The sequence below is a fragment of the Melospiza georgiana genome, chromosome 20, assembly GCF_028018845.1.
Source record: "Melospiza georgiana isolate bMelGeo1 chromosome 20, bMelGeo1.pri, whole genome shotgun sequence".
Lineage (NCBI taxonomy): Eukaryota > Metazoa > Chordata > Aves > Passeriformes > Passerellidae > Melospiza > Melospiza georgiana.
In genome coordinates, this window is record NC_080449.1 from 11,510,125 (window position 1) to 11,533,349 (window position 23,225).

A 23,225-nucleotide genomic window follows, 5' to 3' on the forward strand; every position below is an offset into this window, starting at 1 on the left:
TTTTAGTAGCTGGTCAGTGAGTTTACAGAGAGGTGAGAATATGGAAGTGCTCCTAGGTTGAGTTTTGGTGTCAGCAGGAATAACCAGCAGCAGCTGCAGAAGTGTTAGAAGCAAGTGTCATTTGCTGATGGCATCTGGTAAATACTCTGCAAATTCAGTCATTTCCCTATTAACTGCAGAGAAATGGACAGAGTTTCCTTAGAACCAGTATCTGAGAGCTTCCTGAAATGAATGCCTTCATTCCCTTTCCACTTCAGGACCTTATTTCACACTGTTGAGGGGGCTTCATGCTTTCATGTTGACTTCAATGAGCTCAAAGTCAGACTGCAGCTGAGCGTTGGGAAACAAAGCAAAGCTGTTGCTTCTCCTCAGCATGATGGCATAATCTTGTTCCAGATGCTTCTCTTCCTGTGAAACCTTTCTATCTTGCCCATAAAGCACATAACATATTTAATTACATTTATCCCTTTCTGGTGTTAATCTGAGAATTGTTATAGCCCATACTGTGGACATCTGTAAGTTTCTCTGTCAAAGGTAGTCTTTGTAGTTAGTGATTAAAGACTGGTTTAAAAGTAATCTCCCCGTTATTTCTAGTGCTAGAAAATTCCTGCTTTGAGCTTGTAGATTTGTTAGAGCAGGGAGGATATAATCCATGCTGGTGAGCGCTTGCACCCTGCAGTTTGTGTTTATGGTTGTAACTGTGTTAAATTTGTTGACTGCTGCTTTGACTGGTAAATAAAAAGCAATATGAATGACCCGGTGCCTGAGGGGTGTTTTTTGTTGTTTGAACAGTCTTTTCTTCTTTTTTGTGTCCCAACTCTGTGACTCTCAGATTGTGGGGAATGGAAGTGAGCAGCAGCTGCAGCGGGAGCTGGAAGACGTGCTGATGGATCCACCCATGGAGGATCAGGGCAGTGACCGGGACCTTGGAGAAGTCAGAACTGGTGGAGATGGGGAAGAACCTGTTGTCCTTGAAGCGTCAGCATCCTCTACCATTAACCCAGTGTCGGTGGCAGGACTCCAGAAACCAGAAATGAGCTTGCCAGTGAAACCATCCCAAGGAGGTTAGAAAAAAAAAAGGGGAGGAATGCCCGGTAGTATCTTATGAACTTGTTTTTCGTGGGGAAAGTAAAGAGAATTTAGGTACACATGTGGCCAGTAGCCTTTCCCCATGTCTCACATTATAATCACTTAGTGCAGTAAATTCCAGGTTATGTATGTGATGCAGGAGTTAATATCTGCTGAACTGTCCTGTATTCTGAAAACACTGCTATACCAGCCCTGAGATGTGTGCACAAATATTGAACTTACTTGCCTGGCTGTATAAAATACAAGTACAGGGCTTTCCTATAGTGTTTTGACCTGGCCTGGCTTTTCTGTTCTCAGCCTCTCTTGTCTCCTATTCAGTGGGCAGCCAGTGTCTGACAGTCAGTGTCAGCAGCAGTGTCTGACCCTTCCCTTGCCGTGCCCTGCCTTGTTTCTGACGTTCCCTCTGCTGTGCTGCCCTAGACTGTGAGGATTTGAGCCCCTTCACTCCTGTGACAGACGAGGACAGCGTGGTGTTCAGCAAGCTGACCTACCTGGGCTGTGCCTCGGTGAACGCGCCGCGCAGCGAGGTGGAGGCGCTGCGCATGATGTCCATCCTGCGGGGCCAGTGCCAGATCTCCCTGGATGTCACCCTGTCTGTGCCCAACGTCTCCGAAGGGACCGTGAGGTACGGGGCTCGCTGCTCTGGGGCTCTGCCTTCAGCTTGGCTCCTTTGGAAAGCAAGCAAGCTGATGGTTTACCTGCAGGAGACTTGAGCAGCTTGGATTTTCTTTAGTGGGAGAAGTGGGTTTTACAGACATCTGTGTAAAGGAGTCCTTTGAATTTGTTTACCAAACATTCTACCAAAATGTACTGTGATCATCCAAGCTATCACCAAAGCCATAGTGGGATTGGTTATTGACGAACACTTTGGAAATAGCCTGGAAAGTAGTTTGGAAAATGTCTGATACATGAGGCCTGACAGAGGTGGGGAAATTATTGGTGGAAACATTTGTGGCATTGTATGTTTTTGTGTTGTTCAATTTAAACATCATTATGGTGGTCATGCTTTGCAGTAAATGACAGGATCTAGCTTTTGTGGTGTACTTCTCTAGGAGGTATGAAATTGTTAAAGCTTGCAAGTTATGTCTGGCTGAAATAATTCTTCTAAAGGTGCAAGCTCGCTTTTTTTCCCCTCTCTCTATTTTAACAGACTTTTAGATCCTCAGACAAACACAGAAATAGCAAATTATCCAATCTATAAAATCCTTTTCTGTGTACGAGGGCATGATGGGACCCCTGAAAGTGATTGCTTTGCTTTCACTGAAAGCCACTACAATGCAGAACTCTTCAGGATTCATGTCTTCCGATGTGAAATCCAAGAGGCTGTAAGTGCAAGCTTTTTGTCAAATGATATTACGTACATGTAAATGTTATTATGAAATTTAAAGGAAGTTTTTCAGGCACTTTAAGTAATGTAATTCATCCATCAGCAAACCTTAGTTATGGGATAAGAATGCACAGTTAACAGTTTATCCTAAGAAGTGCAGAAAAAGTTAATTAGATGCTAAAATGGAATTATTTTCATACACTTTGTGGTGAATCAGTGAAAATGCGGGGTGGTTTCAGCTGCTGTTTGTCACTCTGGCTGCAGGTGAGCCGAATCCTGTACAGCTTTGCCACTGCCTTCCGGCGCTCTGCCAAACAGACCCCGCTCTCAGCCACTGCCACCCCCCAGACTCCTGACAGCGACATCTTCACCTTCTCCGTGTCTCTGGAAATCAAAGAGGATGATGGGAAAGGTTATTTCAGGTAGAGATTCTTTTTTTGTGCAGTGTATGATTCTGTTGGAAAGTGAGTGAATAGAGAGTGTGAGGCTGAGGTGGTCCCTGAATTCCCTTTTTGAGAGTTTCCTGTTCTAGTTTAAATGAATCCCAGGTGTAAGGAGCTGCAGCAGTGTCTGATGCTGGGTTTGCTATATGCAAGGAATGCAGCTAAATTGAGAATACTTTTTTTTCTTTCCTGATGAATAACAGTGCAGTTCCCAAAGACAAGGACAGGCAATGCTTCAAGCTCCGCCAAGGGATTGATAAGAAGATTGTGATTTATGTGCAACAGACAACGAATAAAGAACTTGCTATTGAAAGGTAATGTCATCAACTTTTAAAAGACTCTTTATCTGTATTTTGCCTCATTGAGGGAGAAGGTTAGTAATTATTCTGTGATTTAGTGCCATACTTCTCTTGAGGATGAAGTGGAACATACCTGTGTGGGCCCAAAATATCTGTGAAAAGGCCAAAATGAAATCATAAAAGAGGTCCTTGTGTTTCATCTGATCCTTGTCCCTACTGAAGGGTAAATTCTATGCAAATATGTCTAAAAAACCCAAAAAAAACCCACCAAAGGAAGGGCAGAAGACTGCAGGCCAAGTGTTGTTGTGGTATAAGGAACCCTTGTTAGCAGTGACTTTATTAGACTGTTCTGTAAAACAAAGGTAATGGAACAATTTCCAGGCTATAAACTGGGTAAAATCATCTTATAAATATGATCCTGAAATCTTGCTCGACATTTTTGATGTTGGCTTGACATTGTTTTGCTGCATGTGCTTGATGCTGCATTCAAATGTCAAGGTTTGTTGATGTTTATCAGTGGATTCATGGGCTGTTTGTGATGTATGACAGCAGATACTTAGATAAGAAATGTTAATGGTTTGTTGATGAGCATGTCCAAGTTTTGCAGTTACATTTTTTTCCTGGCTTTGCAGATGTTTTGGCCTTCTCCTTAGCCGTGGGAAAGACGTTCGGAGTGGCGACATGCACCTTCTGGATTTGGTAAGGATCTTTTTAACAAAACTCAGTAAGAACTTGGGTTATGATTGTGCATGATGTCAGGATGGACAGGGAACGCTTCTGCAGTTGTTGATGGGAGTTGATGGTGTAGGTTCCACTGCTGAGGGTGAGGCTCTGGGCAGTTGAGTTCAATCCCTGCCTCTGCTGCTCAGTTAGACGTGACCTGGTGCTTGGTCAGGGGACTTGCCCAGTTTTACAGTCAGTCATGACTGTTGTCATTCAGGGGCCAGAAATAAGAAACATGGAACCTTATTTTTAGATATCCTGAATATTAAAGTGCTGTGCTTTGAACATGGAAAGTTTTACAGCTTAGTTATCAGTGTGAGAATCGAGGCCTGAGAGGCTTCCAGTGTAACACAGAACTAGTGGGTGCTTGTGACTCACTTTTCTCTATAGAGTAATGATAGGGATCATTTGACTTCACAAGGCTGAAGTGACAACAAATTTGCTAGTATTTATGCAGTACAGAGTGACTACTCAAAAAGGTTTAATACTACATGAATAATTTTGTTTTCTGCCAGGCTTTGGATTGCCCAGAAAATAAGGTTGTTGGGAAGACAGACAAGCTGAGCATTAGATAAAATATTGGTTTGGTTCTTAGTGACTGAATAACATGTATTGTGTTCTCATCCACACCTCTGTAAACTGAAAGCTGCTGTTCAATGGCCACCTCCAAAATGACTGATCATGCTGTGTACTAATAGAATAATTATTATTAATTGGCCTTTCAGTGTTATCAGCATGGACACCAAGGATTGTAGGGGAACTCTGTTATTTCCTTCAGAGATGATCTCTGCTGCAGACTCTGTCACATGGACTTGCCCTTTCCTTGCCAGTACAGTAGCTCTTTCACAGGGCTGGTGCTACATAATGTAGAAACTTCTTTATTAAAAAAATAACAAAACATAAACTTACCTTGTTTCCAGGAGTCCATGGGTAAAAGTTCTGATGGGAAATCATACGTGATCACTGGGAGCTGGAATCAAAAGTCTCCACACTTCCAGTTTGTAAATGAAGAAACACCAAAAGGTATGAATGTTGCCAGGTGTTATCCCTAGGCAGGGAAATCACTTCCATAGTGGGCATTGGATGAATTATCTTTTCAGAAGAATCCCACAAAAGACTTTCACAGAATAGTTCTCAGAAAGTAGAGTGCTAAATGCCACGTGAAATTAAAAAAAAAATCCAAAAAGACAAATAAAGGCAAGCAATGTTCAGTAATATGTTGTAGGAGCTGTGTCCTTGTAGGAGACTCTGCAGGTGTGGGGCAGGATGCAGGTGCTCTGTGCACCACTGGACCTTTTCAAGAATCCCATTGAGAATTGCACTAAATGAGTTTTGCAGGCACTTGCTTTGCTCAGTGTCTTGTGGTCAGTTCAAATTTTTCCAAACCCAAGTTTTTAATTAAACAGAAGGATTCCCATACCTGTGAAAATGAAAGCAAACCACTCCAAGTGTCTTCCAAAAATAGCTGATGTTGCACTCCTCTCTCGAGTCCTGGAAGAGAATGTCATTACTTCTTTGAAGATGTCAGCTGAATTATCATCTTTTCAATCTCCTGTCACTGTTGTGTGCCAGAGGTTGGGAAGTTAATGGGAATTGACTGGGCAAAGTCATGAAGTCAGCTGCTGGGCACAGTCTGGTGCTGGAGTGGATGCCATCCTGCCTGAAGGACACAATTTATCATTCCCTGCCAGAGACATCTCCTGGGTCACTGAGCCCTGTTGCCTCCTGTTGGAGCATCAGAGTGTGTAGGCAATTTTTAGAACTTCACAGCTGACATGGTCTTAAATGCCTTTAATATCATGGTATTAAACACTTAAATAACTTCTAAAACCAAAAAAGAATTGAAGTGTAATTAGGCTGGATGGCAAGAGGTGTGCACTATGCAGTTAAATGCACAGATCCTCTATAATGTTTAAAGAAGGTTTTGGATACAATTTCAGTGGGATTTGAAAAAGCAGAATTTTTATTCTCTTTAACAAGATCATTTTCTTGGCTTGAAGGCTGCAGTTTCCTTACTCTCTGGTGAATAGTGCATAGTGATCCAATTTTCCTATTTTGAAACTTGTAGGGTTTTGAGATGTTAAATATTGGTGGAAAATCGATTCTGAAAAGGAAAGTTTCCTTTGTTCTTCCATATTGCTGGGAAAGGGGTTATGGAATATTTTATTTGAAACGTTTCTTTTCACATTGTGGCTTCATTCTCTCTCTCTAGATAAAGTGTTGTTCATGACCACTGCTGTGGATTTGGTCATAACTGAGGTGCAGGAGCCCGTTCGATTCATTCTGGAGACAAAAGTCAGAGTTTGCTCCCCTAATGAGAGGCTGTTCTGGCCCTTCAGCAAACGGAGCTCAACTGAAAATTTCTTCTTAAAATTGAAACAGGTAATTGTGTTAAAAAATAAAGAAATAAAATTGACAATTAATAGGCTGTTTCTCCCTATGATTGCTAAAACCTTTACTGATATAATGTTCATAATGCAACATTTTCCTCCTGATTCAAAGAGGTAAAATAAATGAACTTCACTTTGAGAAAAGCTACCCTTTATTGTGCTGGTTGTTGCTGGCTATCTGCAGTTCCCATAAAGAGCCTGAAATAGCTTTTTTGATAGCTTTGATGAGTCTGTGAGGTTACAGAGAGGATTATGGATTTTCCAGCCAAACCACAGAAAGGAAGGGAGGATTGATCTGCAAACTGGGGCTATGCTGAGACTTGCTGCCATAAGGGTATGGAGGAATAATTGTGTAAAATTAAGGGTTAAGAGAAAAGAAAAGTCCTTGCTGTAATCCTGGTGACATGGCATCTGATAGATCACTAAACTTATTTTATCATGCAAATTGAACATTTCTTTTTTAGATGAGCGAACATCCACATGAAATTCCAAAGGAAATTCTTTTTTGTCAAAGTCTATTTTCCCCTTCTGCATGGTTGGAAACAGAGATTTCACACATACCCCAAGTTTGCCCTGGGGAAAAAAATCCAAGCAACCACAAAAAAATCCCTAGAACTTGTTAAAAAAATTTTACTGTTTTTTCCAACTTACTTTTTTACCCATCTCCTAAAAATGGAAGGATTATTTCTGTCCAGGATATTCCTAATAACAGTACAAGACAATAACTTAGTCTCAAAATAAGGCTGGTAAGTTGAAGGTCCAAGTCGCTGAAGAGATCATGTACTTGAAATAGCTGCTATTCTTCTGCTCTAGAAACTATTGTTCTGAAATGAAAGTCCTGTTTAAAGAACTGGAAATGTATAAAAGCAAATAACAATGTGGATGTACGTGCTCTCTCAAGGCATAGCAATTCTGGGTGCAGCCCAAAAAGAAAGCAGTGTTGGAGTCCTAATTTCATGATAAGTATTCTTATTTAAAGAGGTTTTGAGTTAAGCAAGAGGCTTTTCTTCATTCTTTTTACACTTGCCTTTAAGTGCTCACAAAGAATGCATCTGGGTAGTAACAAAGATGAAGTTCACCAAGGATTCTTTTTCTATGTAAAGAAAAACCCCTATCCTTCAAAGTTTAAGGTGGAAAAATTCTTAATGGATGAGCTCAGCCTTTTTATTTAGAATATTTTTGAGGTGGAGCATGTAGAGGCTGTTGGGCTATAAATATTCTACAGCCTCCAAAAGGTGCCTTTTCTGTTTGGCAGTTTAGAGGAAGCTTATCTTACTGAGCTAATTCTGGATCTTTTGTCTTACCAAATTCACAGACATTGTGACTTATCTTGGCCAATTCTCTTTTTCCACAGACACTGTCAGGTTATCCAACTTGCAGTGTTTACTAATGGAAGATTATCAAAACTCGTAGTGGAAGCAACAAATATAGAATGTACTGCCTGATAAGCCTGGAAGGGAAACCTGTTTCTGTGGAGTCATGATTAGCCTATTAAAAGTACAGCTGTGTAGAGTTGGCTTATCTTGCTTTGGCAGTGTTTCTTTATTCGGAAATGGTGAAAGCAGAGGGATTTTATTTGTTCTGATTGCATTTAGTGATTTAGTAATTTTTAGTTTTGATGTATTTCTCTTCATTTTTAATGCTCCAAAGAATAAAGTTGAGCACTGGGAGCTTAGTGTGGAATATAATTATGAATCTTATTTCACTCTTTTCTTCACCTTCTCTTCTCTGCTTTCTATTTTTACTCATTTAGGAAAAAAAAATTCTAAGTCCTTAAAATGTATTAAAATTTTAGAACTGCTTCACAAAGAAAAATTGTTCTTTGAAGGAAAGGAAGGTACCAAAGCATTGAAAATTATGGAGAAACAGGGTCACAGAGTAGGCTTTGGAACTAAGCAATTTGTGTTCCTGCAGCAATGTATGCACAGAGTTGGAAGCTTTGCTAAAGACCATTACTGTGGGAAAGTCATGGAATCCCAGACTGGTTTGGTTTGGAAGAGACCTTAAAGCTCATCTCATCTTGTTCAAATAAAAATGAACAAAGTTTTAAGACTACTTTTTCACCATCCGTATTCCCAGAAACCTTTTCTATTTTAACTCATTTTATAAATTCTCTTTGAAGAAGAATTTGACATAATTTTTAAGTTTTTAGTTTCAATTTTCCACTACTGTTTGAATAAAGGCAAAGTTGCTGCATATTTCATATAGTTGCTGAGGAACCTTCATCTCTTAGACCACAGATGCATTTATAACTTTAAACGTTTAGTGCATTTGTGTCAGTTCATTGATGGTTGGAAAGATGAGCTCCCTGTGGATGGCAGATCCAAGTGCCCGTTGTGCCTGTGGCAGACACTGTGCCTGTGGGTGCAGCATGCTCCCAGCAGGTTTCAGGGAGCACTAAGAGCCTGCCCCTGGCATTAAGTGTGTCCCAGGTGTGAACATTCCTCACTGTAGAACGGGATGGAAGTTCTTCCTCAGCTCTCCTGGTCTGGAAAGAGAAGGCAGAGCCTTAGGAAGTGATGTGGCATTTGTGTGTCTTCCTCAGTGGAATGAACCTTGTTTCCTAGATAAAGCAGAAGGACAGGAAGAACAACTCTGACACTCTGTATGAGGTTGTGTGCCTGGAGAGTGAATCTGAGAGGGAGAGGAGGAAAACCACAGCCAGCCCCTCCCTGCGGCTGCCCCAGTCGGGCTCGCAGGGCTCCATGATCCCATCGCCTCCAGAGGATGATGAGGAGGAAGGTAAGAAGCTCCTGTGCTTTGTGGACTTTGAGAAAGGGCAGTTGGTGAATAATGTGGTTATAAAAGATGTAGAATCCCTTCCAGTCAGAATCTGCCTGATTGAGGGGTTCTTTATTGCTGGAATACTGCAAGATCCCATAGTCAGTGTCCTGGCATTCCTGGTCAGCCTCTCCCTCCTCTGGCACTTCAGTGTCCCTGCTTTTCTCAGCCCAGACCTCCTGTATCCTGTATTTGGGACAATGTGAAAAAGGGCTCCTAAAAACTGGGGATTATCATGTGGCTTCTGCCCCTCCCTGAGCAGCTGTGAGCAGGTTTGAGAGCAGAAGGAGAAGCTGGTGTTATTTGGAAGTGTCAGCAGACAGTGTTTTAATGGAGAGTCAGACATCTGGGAGAGATGAAACTGTACCAGGACCTGCCCAGCTTGGAACTTAATGCATTTTCAAGAACTTCTACTTTAAAAAAAATTTTTTAAGCAAACCACAACCACTTGTGAGTATAGAAACATCTGGCATTACAAAGATGAAATGGAGATAACTTGGGTTTCTGCTTTTCCACTTTTCCTGCTGGCCTTCCATGTGGCCTTGGCTGAAGTGTCCCTTCTGTTCTCTTGGCAGACAATGATGAACCACTCTTAAGTGGTTCTGGAGATGTTTCCAAAGAGTGTGCAGAAAAAATTCTTGAAACGTGGGGAGAGCTGCTGTCCAAGTGGTAAGTGGCAAAATCACATTCTGAAAATTACAGTTCTGAATCTTCTCATTCTGATTGCTCCTTCTGCTTGGAGCTTTTATTTCCAGAGGCTGTTTGATGTAAGATTAGTTTGGGTTTAGTTCTCTGTCCCTTATTCTCTGCCTTGATGTTTTCTGATTTCTTTAGAGGTGGTATAAATATTTTAATTTTTGAGTGCATGCTTAATGTACAGAAATTCACTTATGCTGTGTCTTTAGTTGTTTCTGCCTTAAAACTCTACTTCTCTTCAGGTTCCTTGGGATTTTATTAAAGGAAAACCTAAACTAAGTAGGGTAGAGAAAATGCAGCTCTTGCTTTGTCTGTTCTGCACAGATCACTTCCATTCCTCTTTGTAATTCTGACTGAGTTCACAGCCAGTTTTTCCTGCAGCTGTCATATTTTAGTGACTGTAGCTTAAGAAATGGGAGGTTTGGACTTGGATAGAGAAGATGTTTTTCCTCCCTTATCTAAAGGAAGGCTCCAGAGCCTGCCAAGAAGGAAGTACATGAGCTCTGCTATTTTTCCCTGGAAAATGTCAGTGTACAAGAAGAGTGTTTCTTGACAGTCCAATTGCTAATGCAACACAATCCTCCTTTGGTGAGGGATTGTTTTATTCATCTTGAAGTAGCCTGAGCAGTTCCAAAGAAATGCTGACTGTTGTAAAATTCAGGGGTTTTGTTAGGTTTTATTTTTTCCCCACAAAGGGGGTGATGGGCAGCATGAGACTGAGCTCAAACAGGCTTCATTTTCACTCTTTAATTGCAGATTTAATTGTGGCCTTTTGTTTCCTGAAGTCAATGAGAGCAGGGCAGGGGCTGGACAGCAAGTCAAACTCCTGGATCTAAGGAGTGGGACAGCAGAGATTGGAGTCAGTCATGCAGCTTAGATGAGAAAAAGTATTGATGTGACCACTTAGACAGGAATCTCTTTAAATTAAGATTATAACTGTTTAGTATTTTTTGCAGTTATTGCTTATTTGAACAAGTTGTTTTCCTTCCTCTTTGGTTTTGCACTAAGTGGACACATTTGTAGCAGAGGAAGACTGTGGTAAAATGATGTATGATCCCTTTTCCCTCTCCTAGATTTGGAGAAACATCTTTCCCACATGAGCTCTCTGCATCTGCTGCTGTGAGAAAGTTTCTTTCAACTTGAATTTTTTTGTAATTCTTCCAAGGGCTCGGAGATAATTAAGCCACCTGACTCCCATTGGAAATGTTTTGGCAGCTCTAAGAGGATATGAAATGCTTCTGTGCTAATGCTGGCAACAGCTTTAATATGTGTTAAAGGGCTTTCCTTCTTAACTAAAAACGTGTATTTGGAAGCAATGATCCCCCAGCTTTTAACATAAGAGGATTGAAAACCATAAAAATCAGACTTCAGGTAGTTTCATGCTAGTTTTTTAGAATTGTGTAATTAGATTTGTATAGTAATTAAATATTTGGTATTTTGTGATACCAAAGAATATTTGGCTGATGTTTCATAACTGCTGAGTCACACAATTTTCTCATTTCAAACATAGCTGGGAAGAATCCAGTACAGCCTTCATGACTGTGTTCATTGGAACTACTGCTGTACTTGCTCTGATCTGAGAGTAAGGCAAATCAGTTTTATAGGCCTTTACAGAAATATTTTGTATATAGGAAGTATTTTATATAAATATACTTACATATTATAAAGGCATAATAAATGCTCTATAAAGATATGTCTATAGTGACATTGATATAAATGTAACTACTTTATAAATATTATTTTTATTTCCGTTAATTTCTTTTAGAGAAAGCATGGTGAAGGAGGACATGATGGTCCTGAGTTCTGTGCAATAAATAGTGATTTAAATGTCTGCCTTGTTAGTCTCTAGATTATTGTGTCAGAACACTGTAGACTGGAGAAAGGCCATAGGGAATCCCAGTCTGTGTGAAATTATTATCCATGTATCTGTTAGACTGTTACAAACATTAATAAATGCCAGTTTATTAAGAACATAATGCAGTTGATGTGACACGAGTTCATCTTTCTGCCTGGCTTTGTCTGTCAGTTCTCTTGATCATTTTATCCAGAAGTTTGTTTTTTAGTAACTGCTGAAAAATAGTAATTTCTGTGATTTAAAGACGTGTGTCTTTTGGGGATTTTTATATATAAGCCACAAATGAGCTGTTCAGCTTGACGTGCTGTAAGTGCATAAATTATAAGTAGGTTTAGTTTTTACAGCTCGCAGTGCTGTAATTTATGAGCTGTCAGTGGTCTCGCTGGAAGGAGCTGTTCAGCTGGGGCTGGCTGGTGCAGTGAGGCTGCCCTAATGCAGGGGGGCAGTTGGAGAACCACGAGAGGCGATTCCCAGAGCTCTGACTCCTCTGTCCCTCCCTCCCTGAGAGGGTCACCTCCTGCTAGGAGCCTCATGCACACTGCTCATTTTGGGGTGGTTTGAACTTGGAATTTACAGGCTGTAACCTCTGTCCTGTAGCATTTAATGGAGTGCTCTGGTTTGTTGAATGCTGTATGTATATAAATTTAATGAGAGTCAAGAAAATAGTTTGGGAAGTGGTGCTCCAAATGAACTTGAATTTCACATGGAGATCTGGAGTGCGTGGCAGGGTGCTGTGAGTGCTGTTCCTGGGTGTGCTGTGTGTGCTGAATTTCACACAGAGATCTGGAGTGCGTGGCAGGGTGCTGTGAGTGCTGTTCCAGCCGGTTTCTGTGGCTGTGGGCAGTAACCGAGCCCTCCCTGCAGGCACCTGAACCTGAGCGTGCGGCCCAAGACGCTGTCGGCGCTGGTGCGGAGCGGCGTCCCCGAGGCGCTGCGGGGCGAGGTGTGGCAGCTGCTGGCAGGGTGTCACAACAACGACCACCTGGTGGAGAAGTACAGGATCCTCATCACAAAGGTACCGTGCCTTTTTTTTCAGCTCTTTTCCTCCCATTTCTCAGAGAGTGGGAATGCAGTGGCTTCAGGCATACTCTTGCCTCAGGGTCCCTGAGTGTACCTGGATGTACCAACGAGTGACTGTGATTCAGTCCTCCAACAAAAACCCTACAGAGCTCCTGGTGGCATTACACTGCTTTCCTTTTATAGCTCTGTTTTTGTAAAAAAGAAATATCCAATTAATTGCTTTCATAATGGACAGATTAATTTTCTTTGCTTGTTTGGCTTTTCTGAATGGAAGCTGAATTTTGTTGTGTTGTCTCAGTGTTTATGCTAAAAATCCAACACTAGTAGAAATTGCAGCCTTTTTTGGTAGAAAGAAAACAGAACAATGTGGATGTTTTTGCATTGGACAGCAGTTTTGTGACTTCTCATCTTGAATGCTGACTCCAGTAAGGTAGGAAAAGGATATAAGAATCGTTTGTAAAGACATCACTCAGTGGTTCTCAAGGTTCGAGCAACGAATGGGTCACAAAATGAAATGTCACCTTCTTATCCAGAAAACTGATGTGTTAATTTGGATTTGACCATTATCTGTATAGCTACATTGGATTTTATTGCTTTCATCAAACATTCAAGTCTAGTAGGACTGTATTAGAAATTATTAATGATACAGCTTAAGTACAAATATTACAGAAATTAATTATTCACCAGTTAAAAAGCAAAACAAGTGAATCAGCCTTTGTATCTCTATATTTTGATGGCACGGATTCACAAGGAGCAATTAAAGACCTTAGTCTGAGGGCAGGAGGGCTTCTGAAATTAAACTCAGTTTCTGCTGGAGTCATCCAGGAGGGATCCTACATAATGTGAATGAATAATGTTAAATCAGCTAAAAATGTTCTGTATATGAAAATAAGTATTTTCATATAATTGATGAATATAGAAAAAAATTGATCCAAATTCCTTAATGCTGGTTTATGCATTGTAGAGCTGTAACATGGATTTTATGGTGAATAAATCATATAAGTAATGTGGAGGTTGAGTTCTCTGGCAAGGAGTGATCACAGCTATCCTGTTGTGTTATTTTAATTGCCTGGTGAGTAGTTGTCAGCCTCACTTGTTTCTCTGTTTCAGTGCTTTGGTATCAGAATGCAAAAGATGATGTCTTTGTGGCACAGTTGGTGACACGTTTGCTACTATCTTTGTCAGCTGGAAGGGGATGGTGTAACATTTCATTTTTAAACCTGTGAAACCTTTCCACTCCTTGTCATTTGGCTGAGACAAAGAAAGTAACCTGCATCTCGTGTTGGAAGCATCTCTGGAGTGCAAGTGTAAGGGAGAGTGGGCTGGCCCTGCCCTGTGTTCTGCTGAGGAGCACTGGCTATGCCTGCAGTGCTTGTTCAGCACAGAAGCTAATTAAGGAATTAGAGAGAATGGGTCCTGGGTGACCATTTTCAGGCCCTGCTGTGGTCTCATGAGGTCTGTGCTAAATCAGCAGCACACCAGCTCCAGCAAATGAAAATTTTGTTGACCTCCCTAATCTGGAGGTGCCATATTAGCCCAGTGCCGTCCATGGCTGTTTGTTTTGTTGTGACTTAAATACGGAAACAGGCTGGGACTGTTCCTGTGGAAGGGACAGATGTTGGTGTTTGAGCACAGAAATGTGTGCTTGGTTCACAGGGGAATTGGGATTTCTTCAGTCTGCAGGCAGTGGAAGGGGAGTGCAAGGTTTTAAGCAGGGTTATCTTTCAGTGCCTGTGTGGAGGTACTGAAGAGAACAGGCAAAAAATGCAAGGGTTGTTTGGGAGGCTGAGGAAAACATGAATTCAGGGTCCAGCAATACAATGTTTGCAGACCCTTTGGACATAGTCTATGTCAAGTATTATAGCCAAGAATATAATAAAGCTGGGCTGCACTTTGGCCTTAAATTTTTTTCATGCTTTTCTTAGGCATGAAATGTGATAATTTTGGAGTTCCAATGTGACTAATTCTTACTGCTCTTAAAATAGCAGCTCAGTTACAGTCAGTATGCAGCAATATATAGGAGTAAATGTTCCTGGGAAAAAAATTGCTAATTATATGAAGACAAGGGTCCATTATATTACATTGCTTTCCCATCTTTGTAATGCTTTGCCATGTTTTGCATGTCACTAATGCCAATTCTTCTCTGGCAAGCCTGCAGTTATTTGCATTACCATGCCTTGAAGGGGGTTTATGTGAGAATAACTGCTGTGGTGTAGTGCAGGAGCACAGGGAGTCCATGTAAAACCCGTGCCCTGGAATGTGAGTAGGAGATGCAGGAAACCTGTGCTCATAATGCAGTGCCCCTTCTCTCTTCATGTTGCTCTCTGTTCCTGTAGCTGCATTTGATTTCTGCCAGGCTTTTCCTGACCCCATGCAGCAGCACAGTCCCAAATTAATAAGGATCTGTGTTGACAGCTGCTTCATAACCTTCTGGCCTGTTTCAGGGATTTTCTCCCCTTGTGCACAGGATGTGGGATGCAGCACCCCAGTATTTCTTCTGGTGGTTGCTTTCCTGGGCAGGCTCAGGTAATCTCTGTTTTTTTTCTTTCCTTTGCAAATTAATTCCTGAAAGAGCAGTTTTTTTGTTCACTGTTGAGTAGTGGCTACTGAAGGATTGAAAAGGAAATGTCTCCTGTTGTGTTCTACCATTCATGAGAGCTGTGTCTAGCTCTCTTCTTGAATATGACTTAAAAATAGCATTGAAATTGTGTTTCAAGGTGTGTTCTTTGTGTTCCAGTCATCATGACAGCATATATTAATTATTTGCTCTGGTTTTCTTTGCCACACACTGGCTGGGGTTTGTTCTCTGCGCTTTTGTTATTGCGGGAAGGTTGAAGTTTCACCATCATGGCGCTTCCACAAATTACTTTTGAGAATTTGCACACCATCTGTGTGCAATAATAAAGCTTTTAGCAGCTCCAGATTGCCATGCCGGTGGTGGGGAGTGTGGATGAAAGCCAGCCCAGTGAATTAAGGTCATGTCCCTACTGGGGACAGAAAGCAAGCTCTAGGTGAAACGATCTAGACAATCCCTGGAAGAGGCATCTGGTCCTGGTAGCACTTTGGCAATCACAGTTAGGGCTGTTAATCTTCAGCCTTCCAGCCACTGAAAGGTAGCAGAAGACACATAGGGACTCACTCCAGGTGTTCACAGACACCTGCAGGAACAATATTCCATGTTCTGGACAGGCATAGGTGGATGGAAAGTGTTGTTGAGTGGAAAACATGTAAAGAGAGCCAGACAGGCTAAAAAAGAGAAATAAACATGATACAAAGTGAAGGAGACAACAGCCACAACAGACAAGTTTTAGAAAGAATTAATACAACTACTGAATCTGTCAGTAGAGAAGTTCTTCATATTATCAACATTAAAAACCTGACATTTACAATATGGAGGAGAAAATAAAAAGCTTTGGATATAGGTCTGTGTGGGAGGAAGTAATGTTGAAAGGAAAAAGCCATGAACTGTTGTGCCAGATAAATACACTATATTAAGAAAATTACAACATGAGAGGGACATCTTGTGGCACAAATAAAATAAAAAGTAATAGTCCAGTGTCAGGAGGTGTATCCTGCAATGTTACTCCAGGGTCACCATTTCTGGGAGAAATCCCAGGCCTGGGAGGAGATTAATTTGTTCCAGTCTTTCTTATAGCAGAACTCCTGCTACCCACTTTCTCATCTTCCCACCTTTTTGTCTCCATGAGACGAGGATTATAGAACACAGACATTCTACCAAATATACTTGTCTGTCTTGCTGCAAATGATGCTGGTTTTTAATGAAGAAATAGATGAAAATGTCACTACTGTTGTTTGACTGAGTGTGTTGTCAGCAGCAGCATAAAATGTGACAGAACCTTAGCTGTGGGTGGCTAACGCTTATTTTCTACTTATATCACAGTCATATTTCCATATGTTCCTATAAATTAAAAAGAATACATTGAATTTTCAGGAGGACAGAGGGCCATGACTGTGTACAATCAGCTGAAATGGAACCTACCATGCCTCTGTGCATCACACTGCACGATGACGTATCCTTGTCACTGTGCCTGAACCTTGAGATTCCTTCTTTGATTAATTTTGATCACATGGTGATAAAAGTTTAATTATCTTTTACAAGCAGCAGTTTTCCCAGGAGTTGTCATTGTAACTTTGAATAATTTCTGGAGTCCTTTTCATTGCCTTAGACGAGGTGGGAGAAGTCTGTACACCACAAGAGTATTTTCAGTCTCACTGACCTCAGCCACACAAGTGGGTGTCTTTAGGAGAGGTTCTGGTGCTGGGCTGGAGGTGCACCCAGCCAGAGAGCTGGGGAGCAGGCCCTGTACCCCAGTTACCCTCCAGCTGCAGCTTGCCTCACCTGCCCAGCTGGCTGCAGGGGCAGGAGGACGTGGAGCTGTTGCTGGTTTGGGTGTTGAAAGCAAGCAGGAGTGAGCTGGCAAGAGCACTGAGTGGAGTCCTTGCTCTCAGCTTTGGAGAAACAATAGAATGTCAGCTAAAGGAAAAAACAGACTTGGCTCTTCTACAGAATACCTCAGCTCTAAGGGCGTTGAGCTTTTCATAAAAACCTGAACACTGGGGAGTTTTTGATTTCATGGTGCATTTTCTGTGGAGAAATTTCATCAACCAGAGGTGGTTTTGGTTGGGCTCAGTATTTCCATTGCTACCTTGTTTTTATGTATCTGACATAGGAAGTTCAATGTATCAATGTACATTTTCTTGGAGCTGTTTAGAATGTGTCTACTCATGCCCAAGGATCCAGAAGTACTATTTGAATCAATTGGTATGTAAATCATTCTCTGCTTTGGAAAGATAGGAGATCATTTCTCCAGCAGTAATTCAATCATAGCTTGTTTTTTGTAAATCCACAATACCCTGGCCTAAATTTAATTCAAAGTTTATGTTTCCTAGCTACAGTTCTAGTACTTCAGTTGCCATGAGTAGAAACATCATAAATTTAAAAAAAAAAAAAAGGTGGACAATAGTAAAGAGAACTTTTTCAGGTTAAAGATAGGGCAGAACCCCCAAATTTTTGTTTTCAGACATTTGCATGAGACTAACCAAAAATCTGCCAAGTCATGCTGTTGCCCAGCACAGATCTTTGGCCAACACAAGTGTATCATAAAATGCTTTTTGTACTTACTGGTCAGCTGAAAACCCGAGAGTTGTGGCTCAATTGCTTTGACATCTATTCCTTTGGCCACAATTAATTTCCCGCTAGGTCTTCCGCAGAATGACCAATGTTTAGCTTAGGTTAACCAAACCCTTGGGTTTGTTGGTATTGGTTGAATTCAGAGTGCGCACTTAAGCTTGTAAGGATGCCAATTGCACAGTTTGATGTCTGACTAAATGATTTTGGTTGTCGAAGAACTTCACTCCAGTTTTTTACTGGTTTGATCCATTCAAATACAAATTCCTGTGGCAAGGGCTTGCCCTAAGCGGTGGCAGTGGAGCAGTCTGGTGTCGCGGTCAGAGAATGAGCTCCCACATACCTGGGAACGTGTTTTCCAGCCTGTCAGTTGAAGCTCTTGACAAACAATAAACAAGGGCTATACCTTGTTATGCCTCTCTGCCTTCAAAGAGGTTTTTCTGGTTAAATAGTGAGATGGTATTAACTTAGGGTGTGAATACAAGTTTAAGTGCTGTGCTGTGAATCTCTCTGGTGTTTGCTGGCTGGAATGTCGCTGGGTTTTCTGCTTTGGTGTCCGATGTCAGGGACAGCGGTGCCTTTGCGTTCTGTGTGTGTCTGTGTGTATGGAGGGAGATTCCTGCTTACCTGGAGCAGCATCTGGATTAATGGTGGGACATCGTTCTCAGCTTTGCCCTTGGGTTCAGGTGTCTCCTGTGAGAGGCACACACTACACCTGGGAAAGGCGCGTTTATTCCAGAATAGGTATTTCGCCCAAAGGACTGGGATGGAAAAGCCTTTAAGTGACGACGAAGCGCGTGAATTCAGGGCGGTGATGGACGGCTGGCGCTCGCCGTGCGGGGTGCGGGAGGAGGAGCGGGCTGCGCTGGGTGTGCGTCCCTGCGGCACCGGCGGCGCGGGCACGCCAGGGCCGGGACCCGCGTGCGCTGCGGGGTCGCGCCGGGTGAGGCTCCCTCCGCCACCGGCCGCGCGTGGATCCGCCCCGCCGAGCGCCCCCGGAGCGCCAGCCCGCCTTGCCGGGGCTGCGGCCGGCGCTGCCCGGCTCCCTGCGCGCCGGGCCGGGCGGGTGGGGGCCGGGGCTGCGGCCCCGCTCCCCGCCGGGTCCCCGCCGCGCCGCGCCCTCCCCCGCGCTCCCGCCGCCTCCCTCCCCTTCCTCCCGCCTCCCCGCCCCCGGCTCCGCATCGCCGCGGCCGGAGCGCACGCCGCCCGCCCGAGGATGCTCCGCGCTTTTGTTCCCCCGCCGCAGGTAGGGCCGGGGCGGCGAGGTCGGGCTGGCCCCGGGCCGGGCGGGGGGCGGCGGCGGGGCCGGGGCGGCGGCGGCGGGGCCGGGAGAGGCGGCGAACAAAAGCGCCGTGCAAAATGGAGCCAGCGGAGAAGGGCTGGACCCCCGCCCTCCCCGCCGCGCATCCCCCCGCCCGGCTGCCGGGGCTCCGGGGAGGCGGCATCGCCTCCGCTGCCGCCGGCGGGGCGTGGGGAGGGAGCGGGGCTGGAGCCGGGGCCGACGGGGAGCGCTGAGCAGGGCGTGGGGAAGGAGGGGAGCGGCGGAGGTGGCAGCGCGGGGGAGAGGCGGTTCTGTAAAGCACTTTCCCCTTCTCTCTGTCAGCCTTTGGGAGGACTCTCGTCCTGACTCGGTGGAGGTTCCTCTCCCTCTTCCCCCAGCCCCTCATCCCTCCTCGGCGCGGCAGCCCACCCAGGAGGGCATCGGTATCAGCCCTCTCCGGTGCGCCGGGGAAGTTGCTGACATGCCTGCCGCTGGGTCCCGGTGCGGCGGCAGCGGCGGGGAGCCGGATTTAAAGGGGAATTGTGCTGCAGACAATGCACAGCAGCAGCATCTGGAGCAGCCCTGGGGACTGGAGCTCCGGTTTTGACATTGCTGCACACACAGCACCAGCCGCAATGACAGCAGCTGCCTGGAGTGGCTGCAGGCAGCAGGCAGGAGCATGAAGTAGAGAGATCACTGCAGTGCTCAAGATGAACTCCTCTTTGGTTGGCAACCAGAGTGGCCGGCCCTTCTGTCTCCTGGCCATTAGCTATTTGGAGACCATCAATTTTTGCCTCCTGGAAGTGGTTATTATTGTGTTCCTCATGGTGCTGATTATTTCGGGCAACATTATTGTGATATTTGTCTTTCACTGTGCACCTCTGCTGAACCACCACACCACCAGCTACTTCATCCAGACTATGGCGTATGCTGACCTCCTGGTGGGCGTGAGCTGTCTGGTGCCTTCTTTGTCTCTGCTGCACTATCCTATTGTTTTAAGTGAGTCCTTGGTTTGCCAAATCTTTGGTTATGTGGTATCAGTGCTGAAGAGCGTCTCCATGGCCTCCCTGGCCTGCATCAGCATTGACAGATACATCGCCATCACGAAGCCCCTGACCTACAACACGCTGGTTACCCCCTGGAGGCTGCGGATCTGCATCTTGACCATTTGGCTCTACTCCTGCCTGGTCTTCTTGCCCTCCTTTCACTGGGGAAAGCCTGGATATCACGGGGACGTGTTCCAGTGGTGCGCCAACTCCTGGAACACCGATCCCTATTTCACCCTCTTCATTGTGGTGATGCTCTACGCCCCGGCCGCTTTCATCGTCTGCTTCACCTACTTCAACATCTTCCGCATCTGCCAGCAGCACACCAAGGAGATCAACGAGCGGCGCGTGCGCTTCAGCTCGCAGGACGGGGAGGCTGGCGAGGCCCAGCCCTGCCCGGACAAGCGCTATGCCATGGTCCTCTTCCGCATCACCAGTGTCTTCTACATCCTCTGGCTGCCCTACATCATCTATTTCCTGCTGGAGAGCTCCAACGTCTACAGTAACCGCGTCGCGTCCTTCTTGACCACTTGGCTTGCCATTAGCAACAGTTTCTGCAACTGTGTCATTTACAGTCTCTCCAACAGTGTCTTTCAGAAGGGGCTGAAGCGTCTCTCGGGGGCCATCTGTGCCTCGTGTGCTAGACAGAGGGTAGCTAAGGACTCCTCTACCTCTAGGAGCAAAAGATCTTCCAATGGATGTCATGTCTAGGACGCCCGTCAGCTGGACTGGGAAGTGCAGGGACGATTGCGTAGATTGCAAAATAACTTAGATACGATTTTAAGATACCCAGATTTGCAAAAAGGTTTCTGAGAAATGCTGCTGACATAGAAGGATCAGGAGCACACAGCGTTGTGGTTTCACTTTAAAAAATGATTGCTGTGGAGGAGGCTGTGGAGTTTCACCTCCACATTCATTTTAAAGAATAAAGCTGTATCTTGACACTTACCTCTCCAGCTGGTGTGACTGAATGGAGTGGGTGTCTGAGAGCTTCGGCAAAATGTAGTCTTTCTTACAGCTTTACTGGATTCTTTGGAGATTCGTGCTTCACATGTAAATGATAGATCTGAAGTGGAAATGTCACAGTCTATGGTATATTACAGGGATTTTTTTAATATATGCCAAAGTATATTGACACAATGTTCCAGCGTCAGAACAGAAGGGGCCAAACAATTTGTTTTTCAGTGCTACCTAGACAGGACTTGTAGAACAGGAGTGAACAATGTGAACATTTCAGTGTGAACTCTGTTAATGAGCCGTGAGTGCAGCGCTGTGGTCTGGGCAGGCTCACTCCTAGGGCTGGTCTGGCTCCCGTGCCCCGTTTCCCTGGTAGGATGCATGTTTGGATCTGAGTGCGGCATCTGCGTTTTCCTGTTTGTTGTGAAGTAAGAAGAAAAACTTGGATCAGACCAAATTTAGCAGTTAAATAAAATGTGATTTGATAAGCTAAGAGAAAATACGTGTTGCTTTATGATACCAGAGTTGTGGCAGCCACTCAAGGATGATGCCAACATGTGAAAATTGTTCTCAAACCAGTGGAGAAATGCCGCGGGTTTGTATGTGGAAATTTTCTCAAGAACAACTTTAAAAATAACATGTCCCCTTTTTTTTTTTTTTTTTAATCTAAATTCTTCTGATATTTTACATACTGGAACTTAAGGGGAAAGGAAAGAAAACAATTGTCTTCTAAACAGCTAAGGGAACTATGTTGTAAATTTAACTGTAGTATTTGAGTTATTCATAAGTGCACAGAGCTAAATCAGAGACATTTTTCTTTAGCCTTCATGGGATTAAAGATGGTTCAAATATAGCAGGAGCTAAATCCTGCTGGCAAAAGCATATCTAACTGGTCAGACAAAGGCAATATCTGAGGAACCAAATCTCATTGACCACAGCTTGTTCAAGCTAGCCTAGATGAAATGTTTTGAGTACTGTCATGCTGTTAAGAAGGCAGAATGGCCCTCAAGTTGTTGAGTTTTTCCTAAAGAATATCCAGGTCTTTTTACTATGCCATTTTGGAAATGAAAGTGAACCAAGTATTCCTGTAGTGGTGGATTGCAGTGTCGCCCTGTCCCTGGTGCAGGGCTGTCCCTCTGTCTCTCCTGCTCTGAGAGGAGGTTGTGCCCCCAGCCATCTGCCCTCTGTGCCCCTCCTTGTGCTTCCCGTCACTGCCTTGGGCTGCTGAGTGGGGAATTCCCTGAGCTCCTCTGCTACAGCTGGTGTGCTCTTAGTCACAGTGGGAATGAAAAAAAAGATAGGGAAAATAATGTGATATTTTTGGAATTGGGGTAATTCTCTTGGCCAAAGGGAAGGCTTTGTTTTTGTTAAATCGTTTCAAGTCTGTGTTGTTCTAGATCAAGATTGTATTTTTAATACTCTGCCCTGTCCCTCCTGCAGACTCCCCCTCCTCTCTGGCGTGCTGTGAGCCCTGGCCTCTCCTCTCTGCCTTGCCCTGGAGGATAGCAGCTTCTCTCTGCCCCATCACATGCCACGATTGCCACAGCCCAGCCCTGCTGCCCATCCACATTTGCTCCAGTGCAGTCTCAAGGGGCTGCCAGTGAGGAAATGGGGAAGGAGCGAGAGAGCAGCAGGATGAAGCATTCCTGGCATGGCTTGCATTTGTCAGCACTCAGGGCTGGTACACTTGAGTTCCTCTCCTGGATGTGAGTGTACCTGTTCAGGGGGGAATGGGGCAGAGCCTCCTGCTACTGCTGCCTCCTTCTGTTGGAGGGCCCTGGGGCAAAGCATTTAAGTGGCATCTTGATCAGCTTCCAGCTATTTCATCCACAGTCAGTCCAAAGCTCTCAAGATAAACATCCTCTTTGGTTCATCTGAAATTTTAAGAGCACAGGTTGTCTAAACCCTGCTGCCTTCACACCACCCTTTCTTGCAGTCTGCAGCGAGGAGCAGAGGGGCTGTGCTGGCTCCTGGCAGACAGCCTGGGGCTTTGCTGGGCAGAGCCCTGCAGGGGGAATTTGGGTCAGACACAGCCATGGTGGGGAGCACAGGCCTGCAGTGACTCACTGGGGAAAGAAGTGGGATAATAAGCTCCTGCACCTCCTGGCTGATTGTCTCGAGTGCTCTGTGGGTGTGATGGCAAAGGTGGGCTTTGGGGAACAATTCAAGTCACTAATATATTTAGTCAC

The 23,225-nt window shown here is 44.2% G+C and overlaps 2 protein-coding genes across 4 annotated transcripts in view; both read left to right on the plus strand.

The window, feature by feature from the left end:
* The window catches only part of RABGAP1 (RAB GTPase activating protein 1), a 60,691-nt gene that overhangs the window by 10,002 nt on the left and 27,464 nt on the right, over nucleotides 1-23,225 (plus strand). For all 3 annotated transcript variants that reach the window (XM_058038150.1, XM_058038149.1, XM_058038151.1), the window contains 11 exons: nucleotides 833-1,064; nucleotides 1,510-1,714; nucleotides 2,240-2,414; nucleotides 2,681-2,838; nucleotides 3,063-3,173; nucleotides 3,791-3,857; nucleotides 4,802-4,904; nucleotides 6,094-6,263; nucleotides 8,839-9,013; nucleotides 9,628-9,721; nucleotides 12,468-12,618. In XM_058038150.1, coding sequence (XP_057894133.1) covers nucleotides 833-1,064; nucleotides 1,510-1,714; nucleotides 2,240-2,414; nucleotides 2,681-2,838; nucleotides 3,063-3,173; nucleotides 3,791-3,857; nucleotides 4,802-4,904; nucleotides 6,094-6,263; nucleotides 8,839-9,013; nucleotides 9,628-9,721; nucleotides 12,468-12,618 — 1,641 coding nt within the window. The remainder of the gene's footprint in view (nucleotides 1-832; nucleotides 1,065-1,509; nucleotides 1,715-2,239; nucleotides 2,415-2,680; nucleotides 2,839-3,062; nucleotides 3,174-3,790; nucleotides 3,858-4,801; nucleotides 4,905-6,093; nucleotides 6,264-8,838; nucleotides 9,014-9,627; nucleotides 9,722-12,467; nucleotides 12,619-23,225) is intronic.
* Nucleotides 18,930-23,199, plus strand: GPR21 (G protein-coupled receptor 21). Its single transcript, XM_058038154.1, has 2 exons — nucleotides 18,930-19,018; nucleotides 19,376-23,199. Exon 2 carries the CDS (start codon nucleotides 19,744-19,746, stop codon nucleotides 20,788-20,790), a length of 1,047 nt encoding a protein of 348 aa, XP_057894137.1. The 5' UTR covers nucleotides 18,930-19,018; nucleotides 19,376-19,743; the 3' UTR covers nucleotides 20,791-23,199.